At 43.0% G+C, this 15,131-nt stretch overlaps 1 protein-coding gene across 1 annotated transcript in view; it reads left to right on the top strand.

The window, feature by feature from the left end:
• Nucleotides 1–15,131, top strand: part of LOC144681502 (coatomer subunit gamma-1) — a 62,068-nt gene that overhangs the window by 26,943 nt on the left and 19,994 nt on the right. Inside the window, exons 6-14 of the mRNA XM_078543134.1 lie at nucleotides 169–244; nucleotides 1,019–1,111; nucleotides 1,422–1,508; nucleotides 2,955–3,112; nucleotides 6,329–6,462; nucleotides 7,396–7,463; nucleotides 9,230–9,418; nucleotides 10,812–10,907; nucleotides 13,592–13,835. Coding sequence (XP_078399260.1) covers nucleotides 169–244; nucleotides 1,019–1,111; nucleotides 1,422–1,508; nucleotides 2,955–3,112; nucleotides 6,329–6,462; nucleotides 7,396–7,463; nucleotides 9,230–9,418; nucleotides 10,812–10,907; nucleotides 13,592–13,835 — 1,145 coding nt within the window. The remainder of the gene's footprint in view (nucleotides 1–168; nucleotides 245–1,018; nucleotides 1,112–1,421; nucleotides 1,509–2,954; nucleotides 3,113–6,328; nucleotides 6,463–7,395; nucleotides 7,464–9,229; nucleotides 9,419–10,811; nucleotides 10,908–13,591; nucleotides 13,836–15,131) is intronic.

The raw sequence follows: 15,131 nt of genomic DNA, 5'->3' as shown, positions 1-15,131 counted from the left end.
AAGATCATGCAAAAAAATCTCAATGGAGGTAAATGTGGTGTGGCAGTTTAATTTGTCATATATTATCCTTGAAAAAATGCTCTTTATAGATGATATCAAATAATTAATTTACATCATTTGCTAAGTTTTTGTTTCAGTCATTAGTCTGTATTTCTCTTTCCCCCTCAGCTTGACAAAAGATATGACGGGGAAAGAAGACAATTATCGTGGACCTGCTGTAAGAGCGCTGTGTAAAATTACTGATGTAAGTACCGTGCTCAAAAGGGGGACTAGCAATTATTGATATAGCCCTTTTTTATCTTTGTGCTTCTCCAGTTATGGCCTCCTCTACGCCCTTGTTTTCTTCACTCGCTCTTTGGTGACTGTGCCATCAGCTGCCAAGACCCAAAGGTCCTGAATTCCTCCTCTTAAACCTCTTTGCTCTCAAGCCTTGTCGTCTCCTTTAAGGCTTTCCTTAAAACCCATCTCTTTAACCATGCCGTTGGTTACCTGTCCTAATACCTCCTTACGTGGCACGGTGTTGGATTATCTTTGATACCATTCCTGTGAAGTCCCTTGAGATTTGAAAAAAGTCATGGGATGTGAATGCAAGGGCAGCATTTGTTGCTAATCCCTGATTTCCCTTAAAGATAATGGTGAGCCACTGCCGTCCATCTGGTGTAGATACACCTACAGTGCTGTTAGGAAGGAACTATGTTAAATGTAACTTGTTCTAGCAGTTGACCTGGACTTTCTTCAGGTTATTATGTTGTGCTTAAACACTAAAAAAATGTTTTTCAGTTTTGCTCGAGGCTTGCGAACTTTAAAGTTGTGTCCTCTGACACATCAGTGGGTTCATACTGTGTTCTTGTAAGGAGTGCAGATAAGAGCGTTATGTATCAACCTGTTCAGTGTCATTGCCTTGTTGCTATTCTGAACTTTTAATAACATGTCTGTCTACCTGAGGATTGAAACGGTGACTTTTTCTGAAGTTGGTGCCTCAGATCTCTCATTCACTCTCTCGTATGATTCCTGACAGAGCACCATGCTCCAAGCCATTGAACGTTACATGAAGCAGGCGATCGTGGACAAGGTGCCCAGCGTCTCCAGCTCCGCATTGCTTTCCTCCTTGGTGAGTGTTGTTGTCTGCTGCAAAATATACCATAATATTGTGGGATATGAGTAACGTTGGCTTGAGCTGTAGATGGGAAGGTTATTTAGACGGCCTGACTCCATTTCTTATTACAAGGCCTTCATAGTAATTTCATCGCTCTTATTTGGAAAAGCAACACTTTAAGAAGGAAAAGCATTTGTTTTGTCAATTTTGGATATGTTATAACATGCTGTGTGTGGGATTTGCATTTCACTTGCAAGTGTTATTGGATGGGTAGGTTGGGAGAGGCGAGTAGGTATCATTAATCCATTTCCTTTGTGTCTCGCAGCACTTGCTCAAGACTGGCTTTGATGTGGTGAAACGTTGGGTGAACGAAGCTCAGGAGGCAGCCTCTAGTGACAACATTATGGTGCAGGTGAGTGAAATGGTGGCACAATCGAAAGCATTGCAAAAGATTCACTGATAGCTTAGTGGGTTTGTACACACCGCCCAGTGTGCAACTGAGCCAGACACTGACTCGCAGGCCCAGTGTTGAATCAATACTTTGCACTGAATTAATTGATCGTGGAATTCAATCTGGAGAAATATGAGGCAATGCATTTTGGGAGGGCAAATAAAGCAAGGAAATACACAATGAGAAGGGTAGAGGAAGTGACCTTGCAATGCGTGTCCACAGGTCCCTGATAGTGGCAGGACCGAAAGATAAGGTGGTAAAGAAGGCATATGGAGCGCCTTCCTTTATTGGACGATGTGTAGAACAGCTGTAACAGAGATGTAATGCTGGAACTGTTCAAAACGCTGGTTAGGCCACAGCTGGAGTTTTGAGTACAGTTCTAGTCACCACATTACAGGAAGGACATAATTGTTCCGGAGAGAGTACAAAAGAGACTTAGAAGAATGCTGTCAGGGCTTGAAAATTGCAGCTATGAGGAAAGATTGGGTAGGCTAGGGTAGTTTTCTTTAGAACAGAGGAAGCTGAGGGGTGACTTGCTTGAGGTGTAGAAGAATATGAGGGGCCTAGATGGAGTAGACAGGAGCGACTTGTTTCCCCTAGTGGAGAGATCAATTACCAGAGGGCACAGATTTAAGGTGATTGGTAGAAGGATTAAAGGGGTTATTAGGAAAATGTTTTTCACCCAGAGGGCAGTAGGTGTCTGGAATTCGCTGCCAGATTGGTGATTGAGGCAGAAACCCTCAACTCATTTTAAAATACCTGGACCTGCATCTGAAGTGCTGTAACCTGCAAGGCTACAGACCGGGTGCTGGAAGGTGGGATTAGAATGGGCAGCTCGTTTTTTCAGTCAGCGCAGACATGGTGGGCTGAATGGCCTCTTTCTGTGCTGTAACTTTTCTATGATTCTATGGGATTTCACCGTAGATATTAGAAGCAAAGAAGTTATGCTGAACCTTTATAAATCACCAATTAGATTGCAGCTGGAATATTTGTCCAATTCTGAGCACCAAACTTTAGGAAGGATTTCTTGGAGGATGTGTAGAAGAGATTTACTAGAATGGCACCAGAGATGAGAGACCACAGAAACTGGAATTGTTCTACTTCGAGCAGAGAAAGTTATGGGGTAATTTAATAGAGGGTTGAAAATGATTAAAAGTTTTGATAGAGTGTTGCACTATCAGGAGCGCTGCTTTTCGATTAACATGAACTGCTGCGTTATCTACCTGTTCAAAAGGAATTAAAGGATCCCATTATGTTGTTGAAAGAAGAGCAGGGATTTTGCCAGTGACCGGGCAGCATTCCCTCAACCAATTCTGCTAAAAACAACTTAACTAGTTATTTTTTTTTTTGTTTGTAAATTGGTTGTTGTATTTGCTAGTAAACAGTGACTGCTCTTCACCCTTTCAGTATCATGCTCTGGGGTTACTGTACCACATCCGGAAAAATGACCGGCTCGCGGTTAACAAGATGGTGACCAAGTTCTCACGCCAGGGCCTGAAGTCACCATTTGCCTATTGTATGATGATCCGCATCGCCAGTAAGCTGCTGGAGGAGGATGCCAACAGGTGAGAACTTCTCAGAATCAAATGAACTAAGCTTTTCTGTTGTACCATTGAGATTTGTGACAGGGGCTCATAGACCTGCCGAGAATTGAGTTGGTGCCTTTCACCTCCTGGGTCCTAGGCTCAAACTGTATAACGAGTGGGAAGTCTGCTCCTGTAAAGGAGCACATATGAAACGAGTTTAGTCAGTCTCAATGTATAGGATTACGTAAAATTTACAGCGCAGATACAAGCTATTCAGCACAACTGGGTTATGAAAGATGTTTGCTCCAAGCGAGTCTTCTCCCCCGTCCTTCATCGTCTCACCCTATCAGAATATCATTCTATTGCTCTCTCCCTCATGTACTTCTCTCACAGCCCCTTAAATACATCTGTGCTATTTGCCTCAACTTCTCCTTGTGATAGCATGTTCCATATTCTAACCATGCAGGGTAAAGAATACAGGTCCCATTGGACTGTATACAACCATCCCCAGTCAGCATTTGATTGGCGATTTCATTCATAGATGCCACTTGAAGGTTGTATTGAGAACTGGAAAAAAAAAAAATCACCATTTTAAAAACAATTATTTTTGGGGTCTGGGCATTGCTGGGAAGGTTAATATTTATTGCCCATCCCCAGTTGCCCTGGAGAAGTTGCTGGTGGGCCTTATTCCTTGTATTGCTGCAATCCATACGCTGACCTGGGATAATATTTTGAAGTTGGGGCAGAGGCACAATAGAGAGGACTTTGCTCTGCAGCTAGCCACATTCTACCTACTGCTACTGTTTGTTTGTAACACTAATGGTCTGAAGTTAAAAATGCCCCTATTCCCTGGCATTAACTTCAGCAATCACAAGATGCATCAAAAAGTCAAGAATGCATGCACTGTGCTTACATTGGGTTATTTGCACACTGCAGGTTGTGTTGAGTGTGGCCTTTCATAGGAACATAACAGTCAGAGGAGGCAATGCCTTGAGCCTGTTTAACCATTCAATGAGATCATGGCTGATCTGTATCTAAACACCATCCACCTGCCTTGGCTCCATATCCTTCACACCCTTGTCTAGAGAAAAAATCCAGCAACCTCAGATTTAAAGTGATTAACTCGGATAGAACCTACTCTTTTTTATGGGAGGGTTTTGCACTTCTACCACCCTTTGCGTGCCAAAGTGTTTCCTGACTTCCCCCCTGATTAGCCTGGCGCTGGTTTTAAGATTGTGCACCCCGCCACAAATGCTACTGCTTTTATCGAGCACATATAGATCAAGCAGGCCTTAGGTTTAAAGGTCAGTGTTGAGTTAGTGCACTACAATCTTTCTCAGTATCTCATAGGGAAAGCCAACCAGTCATCCCACACCTGATTGTTATTGAGTATTTCCACCTGGTGAGCTCAAGATCAGACTGTGAAGCCGCTCCATATTTAACAAGCCTGCTGATACTGGCTGCCGTGGTTCACACATAGATAATCCTGGGTTTGCATACCGCACAAGAGGGGTCCTGGCAACTGTGGAAATATATTGTCACCAAGTTGGTGCCTTCAGGCAAGGAGGGGAAGCAAATTAGTTGAAGGGAAGAATAAGAAATCTGCAGAAAAGTTGCCATTTTAATAGGTGCGATAGTGGCTCAAATTGAAGCAAAGGTTACTATCAAACTGAGACCTTGAGCGAGATCCTTTCTAAGATACGAGTCACAGCTTCTGATTGGCACGTAGAAATGTAAATGATACTGAATGCACCATTCCTTGTAAATGCACTCACTGGGGCTCCAGCTCCAAAAGGGAACATTAGGCTGGCATCCAAAATTTGTAGTTCTGAATTCCTCATCCAGCATGGTATCCAAGATCCTTCAGGATGCACAGCAAGCGTTCTCAGCAATCTGTCTTCCCCCCCATCATTCAGAGCTTTATCTTTATGAAACAGAACTAATCACATACAAACATACTTGTAGGAGAAGATGCGCTATGAAACCTTGTGTATAACTTGCATTTTTTATAACATGTCAATCTGTGGTGTATTCGCAAGTGTAACTATCACACTGAAATATTAGTGATTTCAGTGCCAAGTATGAACTTCTCCATTTTATATCTTCTACACATCCGACCTTCCCCCTGTGGGTAAGAACACAGTGGAGGAGGTGCTTAGAGCATGCTGGACCGTGCTGAATTTGCTGATCTTGACCAAGATCACAAAATGAGTCCAATAAGCAGCCTCGGTGTATAATAGTGAACAAGATCCCAGAGTTGGCCCGAATTTCCAGAAGGTGAGGGAGGAAATTCGTGGAAAACATTACTGTGCCTGTGCGTCAGTGTTTGTTTCAGTTAGTGGCCCTATGTCATTGCTTCAGAGACGCCATAAACGCGTTCTTGGGGAAAACTATCCCTGTCCAGTTCAGAGGTTCTTTTCAGTAATGCCCAGTTGTAACATGGCTGGTTGAAACTTGGTTGACGTTCTGTAGGGTTACAGATGATTTGTAGGACTATCTGCCCACTCTTCATGCTAGTGAGCTGATGAGGAAAAGCAAAGGAATGGGGAGAGGTTGGCCTTAATGGGTGTCTTGCAGAAGAAAGCTGTGCTGTGGGTGGATAGAACCAGTCAGTCTATTTTCAACATGCTTTTGTCACATAGTCTATTTACCAGTTTTACTGCTGCATCTGCATGAAATACATATATTTTATATTTTAGAGGACTGGTTAGCGTGGCAGCGGAGTAGGGTGCAGTTTGCCTGCACAAGATGCATAGTGGTGTTCCTTTGAGTAACCGCCAGTTTAGTGTGGGGTGAGCTAGCAAAGACAGGAGTGCAACATTCTATAACTGAGTGATAAGGTGCACAATCAGGTGAATGTTTAGTGCAGGCATCTGTATCCCACTTAGTTTACTTCAAAGAAAAAGATCCTAATTCCTACAGCCTGTCCTAATAATTAAGAACCCTGGGACTAGATATCATTATGGTTAATTAAGAAAACAGCAAGATGCCTTTGGTGAGGAAGCACAACCTGGTTGTGAATATAAGCAGCCCCCATTCCAAGAGTACACGTTGCACATGGCACTGCTACGTTTTCCTTTAAAGGCTTATTTAATTTTCAGTAATAGTCAACTTTTTGTGTTTGCTTGTGTGTTTGCAGAAGTGTGGCCCTATTCAGTCCTTAATCCAGACCGGCCTTTTTAAAATGCTTGAACTGTGAGAGACAGATTTGCAGCATCTACAGGGTGGTAATAGGTTACTTTATTGTTTTCTCAGCCGTGATAATCCGCTGTTTGACTTCATTGAGAACTGCATGAGGAACAAGCACGAGATGGTAGTCTATGAAGCAGCTTCTGCTATTGTCAACCTGCCAAACTGTACAGCCAAAGAACTGGCCCCTGCTGTCTCTGGTAAGTGTGTGAAAGCAAAGAGAAATGGTTGGAATAAATATTAAGGGGAAATCATTTCAGAACTACTTTTGTGCTGGCTCAATGATTGAAATGTTCGTATTCTTAATCAATGTATCAAATTAAACAGAGCAAAACAGTTCACAATAAGGAACGAGGCCAGATGGCCTCTCAGTTCCTCTCCCCCATCAATATGGGCCTGAGACAGCTGACTAAGCACCTGCCCTCCTCCGGTGTAGTCACATAGCAAGTGATGTCAAAAAAAAAGAGGATTCGCTCTCTTGCTTACATTGACAATTTGTGTTTTTAATGTAGTAAAACATCCCAAGACATTCAAAGGGACGTAATTGGAGGCAAATCAGCACTGAGGCAAAGGAGGAGCTATTAGGATAGGTGACTAAAAGCTCAATCAAAGATGTTTTGAGGAGAGTTTTAAAGAAAGAGAGAGGTGAAGAGGTTTAGGGAAGGAATTCCAGCACTTGGGGCCTGGACAGCTGAAGGTATGGCTGCCAGCGGTGAGGCAAAAGGCGTGGAAGATGTACAAGAGGCCACAGTTCCTGGAGGGTTGTAGGGTCGGAGGAAGCAAGAGAAACCGGGAAGAGCAAGGCCATGGATGAGGACATCTAAGACGCCATGGCGTGACTGAGGTTAATTGCTCACTGCTTGAAGAACAATGGACAATTCCTACATTGTACAATCTAAACCAGCCCTTGTGCTCCATTTTTTATTACAAATTTACATTTTGTTTTTTAGCAATAACTTGTTTGCATTCAGAAAATGGAACTGCTGCATATTGCCATTTCACAATCCCATCCCAAACAGCATCTGTGGTTAAGTTTAAGTTAAGTTTAGAAACATCTGGTGACTTGCGTGGTAATGGGATGCAGCAATTTCTGCTGTTTGTGATTTTTGATGCTGATCTCCTTCTCCCTGCAGTGCTACAGTTGTTCTGTAGTTCACCCAAGGCAGCCCTGCGATACGCAGCAGTGAGGACACTCAACAAGGTAAGAGGACTTTTGCACTTCTGCACCAAAACTTCCTTTATATCTCCTGGATGATGCCAGTGATGGGAAATTATAGTTATCGAGACATACTGGAGCAGAAAAGACTTAGCGGGAAATTTAGTAAAAGTTGTTTACAAATTATGAGGGGTTTTAATGAATTATTTCCTCTGATTGAGAGTCAGTGATAAGTTGTCTGATTTAAAATGTGGGAGAAATTCTGAACTCGCTGAGGTGTTGGAGAGCAGGATAATTTCCCACGGAGACAAATTGAGGCAGAGATCATTGCATCTTTTTAATGGAAGAGTAGATAAACATTGGAATCGAATGATGACGCAGAGAAGGAGCACAGCCGTGAGATTAGTTATCGATTGTTGTAACAATGAGGCACAAACTCGGGTGACTGACCTCCTGCACTATTACTCTCTGTGAGTGGTTACTTCTATCATAGCTAATGGTTAGTGTCATAAAATGATATTCTGAAGTCATTGCTACTAAACACCATATCCTTTTCAAAGAAAGGTCATGCATTTTGGTAGTGCATTCCTGAAGCCAATGAAGTACTTCTGAAGTGTAGTGGCAGTTGCAAGAACCACAGCATCCAAATTGCGAACAGCAATGCGATAAATGTTTTATTGATGTTGATTGAGAGATAAATATTGCTTTGGATATCGGGAGAACTCTCCTTAAACATTGTAGAAAGTATCATGGACAGACGTCTGGAAGACGGCACTGCATCAGTACTGCGCTATACTGTTGGCCTAGTGCTGAAGTCTCTAGGGGTTGAACCCGCAAGCTTCTGGCTTCCCTCCCCCCCCATCACATCCACTCACTGATAATTTCCTACAAAAATGCTAATTAAGTCCAGTGACATGGCTAGACTTACTTTGTAGTTAATTTTTTTTATTAGAACTGGGGGAAAGCTTCTTTGGAGATGTATTCTTCCAAAAGCTTTAGATTTGGGTGGTTTGTCTTTATACTGTCTTCATTAAAATGAAGTATTACACTTGGGAGACCTCAGTGGCAGAATCCAAAGAGTAGGTGCCTTGTTCCAGTAAAACACAGGTACGTTTTTAGAGACTTCAGAAAAGTCGAGGGCTACTCAAGCTTGTCTCTTGAATATTCCAATGTTACTAACCCAACAAATTTAGTGCACCCCTAAAATCTCTATTACTTGCTTGGGATATTATTACAAACATTTATTTCCCTTTGCAGTCAGCAAGTGCCTTCTAAGTTTATTTTCACTAGTTTATATTCATGACTCTGGTCTTATCAGCTTACTGAATTTCAAAGTACTATATTTAGGTCTTAATATTTTATATGCTACAAAGAGGTGGCTGCCCTACTTAAATAGTCTCTTCTGTAGGACCACAGAATGGTACATCACAGAAGAAGGCCATTCGGCCATCATGCCTGTGATGGCACTTTGCAAGCGCTAGCTAATGAGTCCCATTCCCCTACTCTTTCCCCATGGCACTGCAGGATATTTTAACTTTTCCTGACAGGTCATCCTATTCTACTTGAAATCATTCCAGTTGTTTTAGGCAGCCTGCCCAATACTCGGACACTCTTTTTGTAGTATGGTGTGAAAGGAAAATCCTAAATCAATAAGCCATTGATGGTCTCGTTGAATTCCTGGCAAGTCCTATTTAGTTGGAATTTTTAACATATTGTCAGTGGCATTAATCGGGTAGAAGAGAAAAGCTTTTGTCGCCGCGCTAACGGGAAGTTGAGTCTTTTTGAAAATAGCCGCAACACTTGTTTTCCAGGTGGCGATGAAGCATCCGTCAGCTGTGACTGCGTGCAACCTGGACCTGGAAAACCTGGTGACGGACTCGAACCGCAGCATTGCCACCCTTGCCATCACCACCCTGCTTAAAACGGGCAGTGAGAGCAGCATTGACCGCCTCATGAAGCAGATCTCCTCCTTCATGTCTGAAATCTCAGACGAGTTCAAGGTAACCATTTCTCCCTTGATGTTTAGTGATGGGTTACACATCACCGGGTACCAACAGCCCCTTTGGCTCCTTACCTAGGAGGCTTCATAGATCCACCTAGACAGTGACTATGGTATAAGCGTGCACTCGCTGTCTGTTATCAGCAGGGCCACTGGACAGAGGGCAGGAGCAGAAACTTAAGGTGATTATTCCCTCCTGACCAAGGGCCTCTAAAGTCAACTGTACCCGTGCTCTGGCTGAGATCAGGTAACTCAGCACAGGGAATAATACCTGTGCCCAGTTGCACATTCTATGGTATATTTAGTCACCAAGGCATCAGAGAAGCAGGTTGTAATTATAGTGCTTAATTTCAGTAATAACTTTAAGTAGATTATGCTGCACATTCTGAGCTAACAGTGGTGCCCTGTGAAATTACCTCTAATAAGCTAGTAGGTGAACATGGGGAGCTATTCACAGAGGAGGGTGTGAGGAGACTAAGTCTATTCTCATCTGCTATCATATCACAGGAATGTCTAGGAGAGGTCATTAGATAGCAATGAAATGCAGGAGCTCTGGCAGCTTTCATCTTCCTTAATCACAAGGCACTGGTCACCAAAATCAAAAGCTAACCTTTACCATTTAAGTATAGATAAGCACTTTCATTTATTTAGAGCTTTTCGCCATCTTTGGATATCCCAGAGCACTTTAGATCAATTAGGTGCTTTTTAAAGTATAGTCACTGTTGAACTGTAGCAACCAATTTGTGCACAGCAAGGTCCTGCAAACAGCAAAGTGCTAATGACCATTTGATCTGTTTTTCTAAGGAAAAAAATGATTTTTTTAAAAGTGAAGCTGATTGAAGGCTAACTATTGCCCAGGACATCGAGGAGAATGTTCCTGCACCTCTTCAACATAATAACATGGGATCATTTATGCCCACCTGACAGGAAAGACAGGGCCTCTGCTTAACGTCTCATCTGAATGGCAGCATCTCCAACAGTGCACCACTCCCTCAGTACTGGCACTGGGAGTATCAGCTTAGATTTAGTGTTCAAGTTTCTGGAGTGGGGCTTGAACTCTCAACTTGCTGGCTGAGGTGAGAGTGCTGTCCACTGAGCCGCAGCTAACCATGTTAAGTACATTATCCATGGTCCTGAAGGGTTGATTCTTGGTCTCACATTGGTGGTTGGGAGTTATTTTGACATGCTGCAGATCAGCTGCATCTCCCTTGTTCCCCCACAACACATCCCTGTGCTGCCCAGCTAGTGTCCAGTTTGATGTAACATGTACAGGCGGTTGATTTTTGCTTATTGTTTTCAAATTTAAGATCTAATTTAAAGAAAACAATGATGCTTGGAGGGAATCCTCCCCTAACTGGCTGCTTGATGTTCTCCTGATGATCTTGTGTGTTTAGGTGGTGGTGGTCCAGGCCATCAGCGCTCTGTGCCAGAAGTACCCACGAAAGCACTCTGTGATGATGAACTTCCTGTTCACCATGCTGCGGGAAGAGGTATGTTAATATAAAACCTGAGTACCAGAGAAATAACCCTTCCCTTTTAAATAAGAATCATGTTTACAGGTTTTTTTTTAACTAATGTTGTGGATTGTTAATTAGCTTTGTAGAACCCTACAAAGGAGGAGAACCATTTGGTGAATCGTGCCTGTACTGGCTCTTTGAAAGACCTAACCAATTAGTCTCACTCCCTCACTTTTTTCCCAGAACTCTGCAGACTTTTCATTTCAAGTACATATTCAATTCCCTTTTGAAAATTACCGTTGCATCTGTTTTCACCTTCCTTTCAGACAGTTCCCTCCAGATCACTGTAACTGACTGCAGGGAGATGGTGGCGTGGTCATAATGTCACTGGACTAGTAATCCTGAGGACCAGGTTAATGCTCTGGGGACATGGGTTCAAATCCCACCATGGCAGCTGGCGGAATTTAAAATCCAATAAATGAAATCTGGAATGGTGACCATGAAACCATCATCCATTGTCGTTTCTTAAAAAAACTCATCTGATTCACTAATGTCCTTTAGGGAAGGAAATCTGCCATCCTTAGCAGGTCTGGCCTCCACCTTATTCCAGACCCACAGCAATGTGGTTGACTCTTAACTGCCCTCTGAAATGGCCTAGTAAGCCACCTAATTTAAGGGCAGTAAGGGATAGGCAACAGATGCTGGTCTTGTCAGCAACACCCACACCCCATGAAAGAGCAAAGGAAAAAAAACACATCTTAGTTCTGTATCTTAAATTGACTTTGTAGCCATAATGGATTCCCTCACAGTTTTAATGCCAAAAGCATCAATGTTGCTTTGCATTTAGACTCTCACTCCAACTGAAGTAGAAATAATCTTTTTAAACCCCTGACCCCACCCCATTTCAAATTCACCTAATGCACTTCAGTATTGTGCTGGATATAACTCCTAGATTATAGCACTGTGGGGCAGACTTTGGCCCAATCCATTTTTGATGCTTTGTTTTGAATTAAAAGAAACAGAATAGACTGTTAATAAGACGTCACATACTTATTCCCTACCCTCTGCAAGTCAATATTCCAATCTTCAAATTTCGTTCAACTGCTCTTTGTTCTGGTGATTTTAGATTACATCCCTTAATACTTTGCAAATAGCAATAGATACTGTTTACTAGGTCAATGAATTAATTGACCTGAATTTCTTGCCAAAATTAAGAATCCTCTGGTTACTGACCCTCTTGCCAGTGAAAAATGTTTCCCCCTATCTATTCTGTCAAAATCCCCACGCAAACTGAACACCTCTATTAAATCTTTCCTTATCTTTCTCTGCTCTAAGGTTAATGGGAGATTTAATAGAGGTGTTCAGAATTATGTCCAAGCTTGGCCATTTTCACATACTCATTCTCAGCAGCACAGGCGCCCAGTCTGTTGTCATTTTAAAAGACAGCAGCTGGCAGTGCAATGTAGCAGTGTCATGGAGAGTCAGCTCTCCGGCTTGTCCTCGTGATTTTATTCCTTGCGAGTTGCTGATCTCGGCCTAGCTGCCCCAATGCTGGGCAGGAGGCACTAGCAAGAGGTGCGAAACATGCTCCGTCTGGATGGAAACCTGAGGATAAGTCATTCAGTTGGCTCTTGCACCTTGTGCCTTGGTATATCGGAACAACACTGTGGCTGGATTCCTGATTGGCTGGTGCTTGGAAATCTAAAACCAAGAAACCGAAAAGTAAAATGTTATGGGAGGGGATTATAACACCAGTGGGATTAAAAAAATACTCAATTTAGACTCATAGACGTTTACAGCACAGAAGCAGGCCATTTGGCCCATCATGTTCACGCCGGTCACCTTTTGTGGAGGTTAGCACACAGCCCTGTTAACATATTGTTTGGAATTCCCATCTCTGCTATTTTAGCAGAAATTTTAAACCATTTGAAAAGGAACATAATGAAATTGTATTAACTTGTCGTTGCCAATATCCCGCAGCAATAATGTTATTAGACGTATAAAACAGAGAGGGAAAAAAACAGCTATTTTTGCTAAAGTGTAGGTGATCATCTTGTTGAATTTATTGGGATCATTATTCTTCGCTTAATACACTCTGGAGTCTAGTTGCTGTATAATGGTTTGTATTCAAAGCAGGTTCCTTCAGGCCAACAACAGGAAGAGTAATTTTTGTTTAAAATGTGTGCCAGGTTGCTTTCCCAAGGGTTTGGCAGCTCCCCGGTTTTTACAACTATTGAGATAGAGTGTACAACATCATTTAAAACAGTATTGGTAAGTATTTGGAAAGCAACAATGTAAAAAGATTCAGGTAAATGGGAATAGAGCAGATAATGAAGAGAGAGCGCTGGAACAATGGGCCAAAGGCTTCCTTCTGTGCTGTCAACTAATCTCTTGATTTTAAGATCCCGATCTCCCACATTATCATGCCAACTCTTATAAATACCACAGAAAATAAAGTAAGTGGGTGAAAATGGGACTATCAGAAATGTTCTTGTAAAACTGGGGCGTCACAAACCATTTTTGACTTAATTGGCACTTTTTATAGCACTTCCCATGTTAATTCAAAATTTCCATTCAGTAAATCAGCTGAGGATTTTCTGTCTACTCAGCCGTGGAATTATATTCTATCATTATACAGCCTATAGGTGACGTGACTCCATAAGCAGTGGAGCAACTGGGAAATCGGCTCATGTTCTGACTTCTGATTTTGCCCTCAGGGTGGATTTGAGTACAAGCGCGCCATTGTGGAATGCATCATCTGTATCATCGAGGACAACCCGGAGAGCAAGGAGACGGGGCTAGCTCACCTCTGCGAGTTCATCGAGGACTGTGAGTTCACAGTCCTTGCCACGCGCATCCTTCACCTGCTCGGGAGGGAAGGGGCCAGGACCCCCAACCCTTCGAAATACATTCGCTTCATCTACAACCGGGTCATCCTGGAGAACGAAGAGGTCCGGGCTGGTGAGTTGCACTTTGTCTGCTCCCAGCGATGCTGCTTGTGTAAAGCGTGGGTCGCAGAGTGGTTAACAGGATGATCAAGCAGGAAAGGGGGGGGTGGGAAATAGAAACTGGGGTGTGGGGTGTGGAAGCCAGAGGTGTGATCGAAAGGTGAGGGTTGTCAGTGGGCTTCTGAAGGCAGAGAAAGTAGCAATAAAAACAAGTGTTTTTGGAGAAAAGTGATCTATCTGGCCTTACCGTTTTTTTACATTATATGCTATAATTCGCTTCAATTTTACGTTTACCCAGAATGCTGCCTTACTGCCCACAGTCAAAATGAATTAATCACTCGCTCTGCCCATGGGGAGAGCTAAAGGTTCCATTCCTGTGGTTAAGAGGAGGTTTCAGGCTTCACTTGATCACAGCTTGGACAACAATTAGCATTTGTGCTGCAGGTTAACGGGTTCCTTCTGGTCGCATTCCGGTGGTCCCTGCTTGGAAGTGTGTGTGTGTTTGCTTGGACCCTGGGTGAGATTTTTTTTAAAATGTGTGCCAGGTTGCTTTCCCAAGGGCTGGGCAGCTCCCCAGTTTGTACAATTATTGAGAGAGTGTATAACATCATTTAAAACAGTATTGCATAAGTATTTGGAAAGCAACAATCTTAAGAAGATCCAGGTAAATGGGAATAGAGCAGATAATGAAGAGAGAGCGCTGGAGCAATTGGTCGAAGGCTTCCTTCTGTGCTGTCAAGTCATTTCTTGATTTTAGGATCTTGTTCTCCCACATTATCACGCCATTATATTTATTCATTCACGAGGCGTGGGCATCACTTGCTGGGCCAGCATTTATTGCCCTTCCGTGATTGCCCTTGAGAAAGTGGGTGGTGAGCCATCCTCTTGAACTGCTCAGCCCGTGTGGTGTAGGTACACCCATAGTGCTGTGTTAGGAAGGGAGTTACAGGATCTGACCCAGCGACAAGTGAAGGAATGGCAATATAGTCCCCCAAGTCAGGATTGTGTGTGGCTTGGATGGGAACTCACAGGTGGTGGTGCCCCCTGTACATCTGCGGCCCTTATCCTTCCAAGTTGTAGAGGTTCTGGGTTTGGAAGGTGGACTTGGTGTGATATTTTGCTTATTTATGTTTCGTTCGATTTTAAAACAGTGGAAGTTACATGGCTGGGTCTGTTCTCGGGACTGGGATTTTGGGTGATGCAGACAAGATTGCATCTGTTGGCCATCTCCAATTTACCTGAGAAAGTAGTGGTAAGCCCGCGTGAGCCCATGATGGTGCTGGGTAGGGAATTCCATGCTATTGACCCA

Source organism: Cetorhinus maximus, chromosome 6 (genome assembly GCF_964194155.1).
Source record: "Cetorhinus maximus chromosome 6, sCetMax3.hap1.1, whole genome shotgun sequence".
Lineage (NCBI taxonomy): Eukaryota > Metazoa > Chordata > Chondrichthyes > Lamniformes > Cetorhinidae > Cetorhinus > Cetorhinus maximus.
Note: the sequence above shows the minus strand (reverse complement) of the source record. Positions and strands in the feature narration are given on the sequence as shown.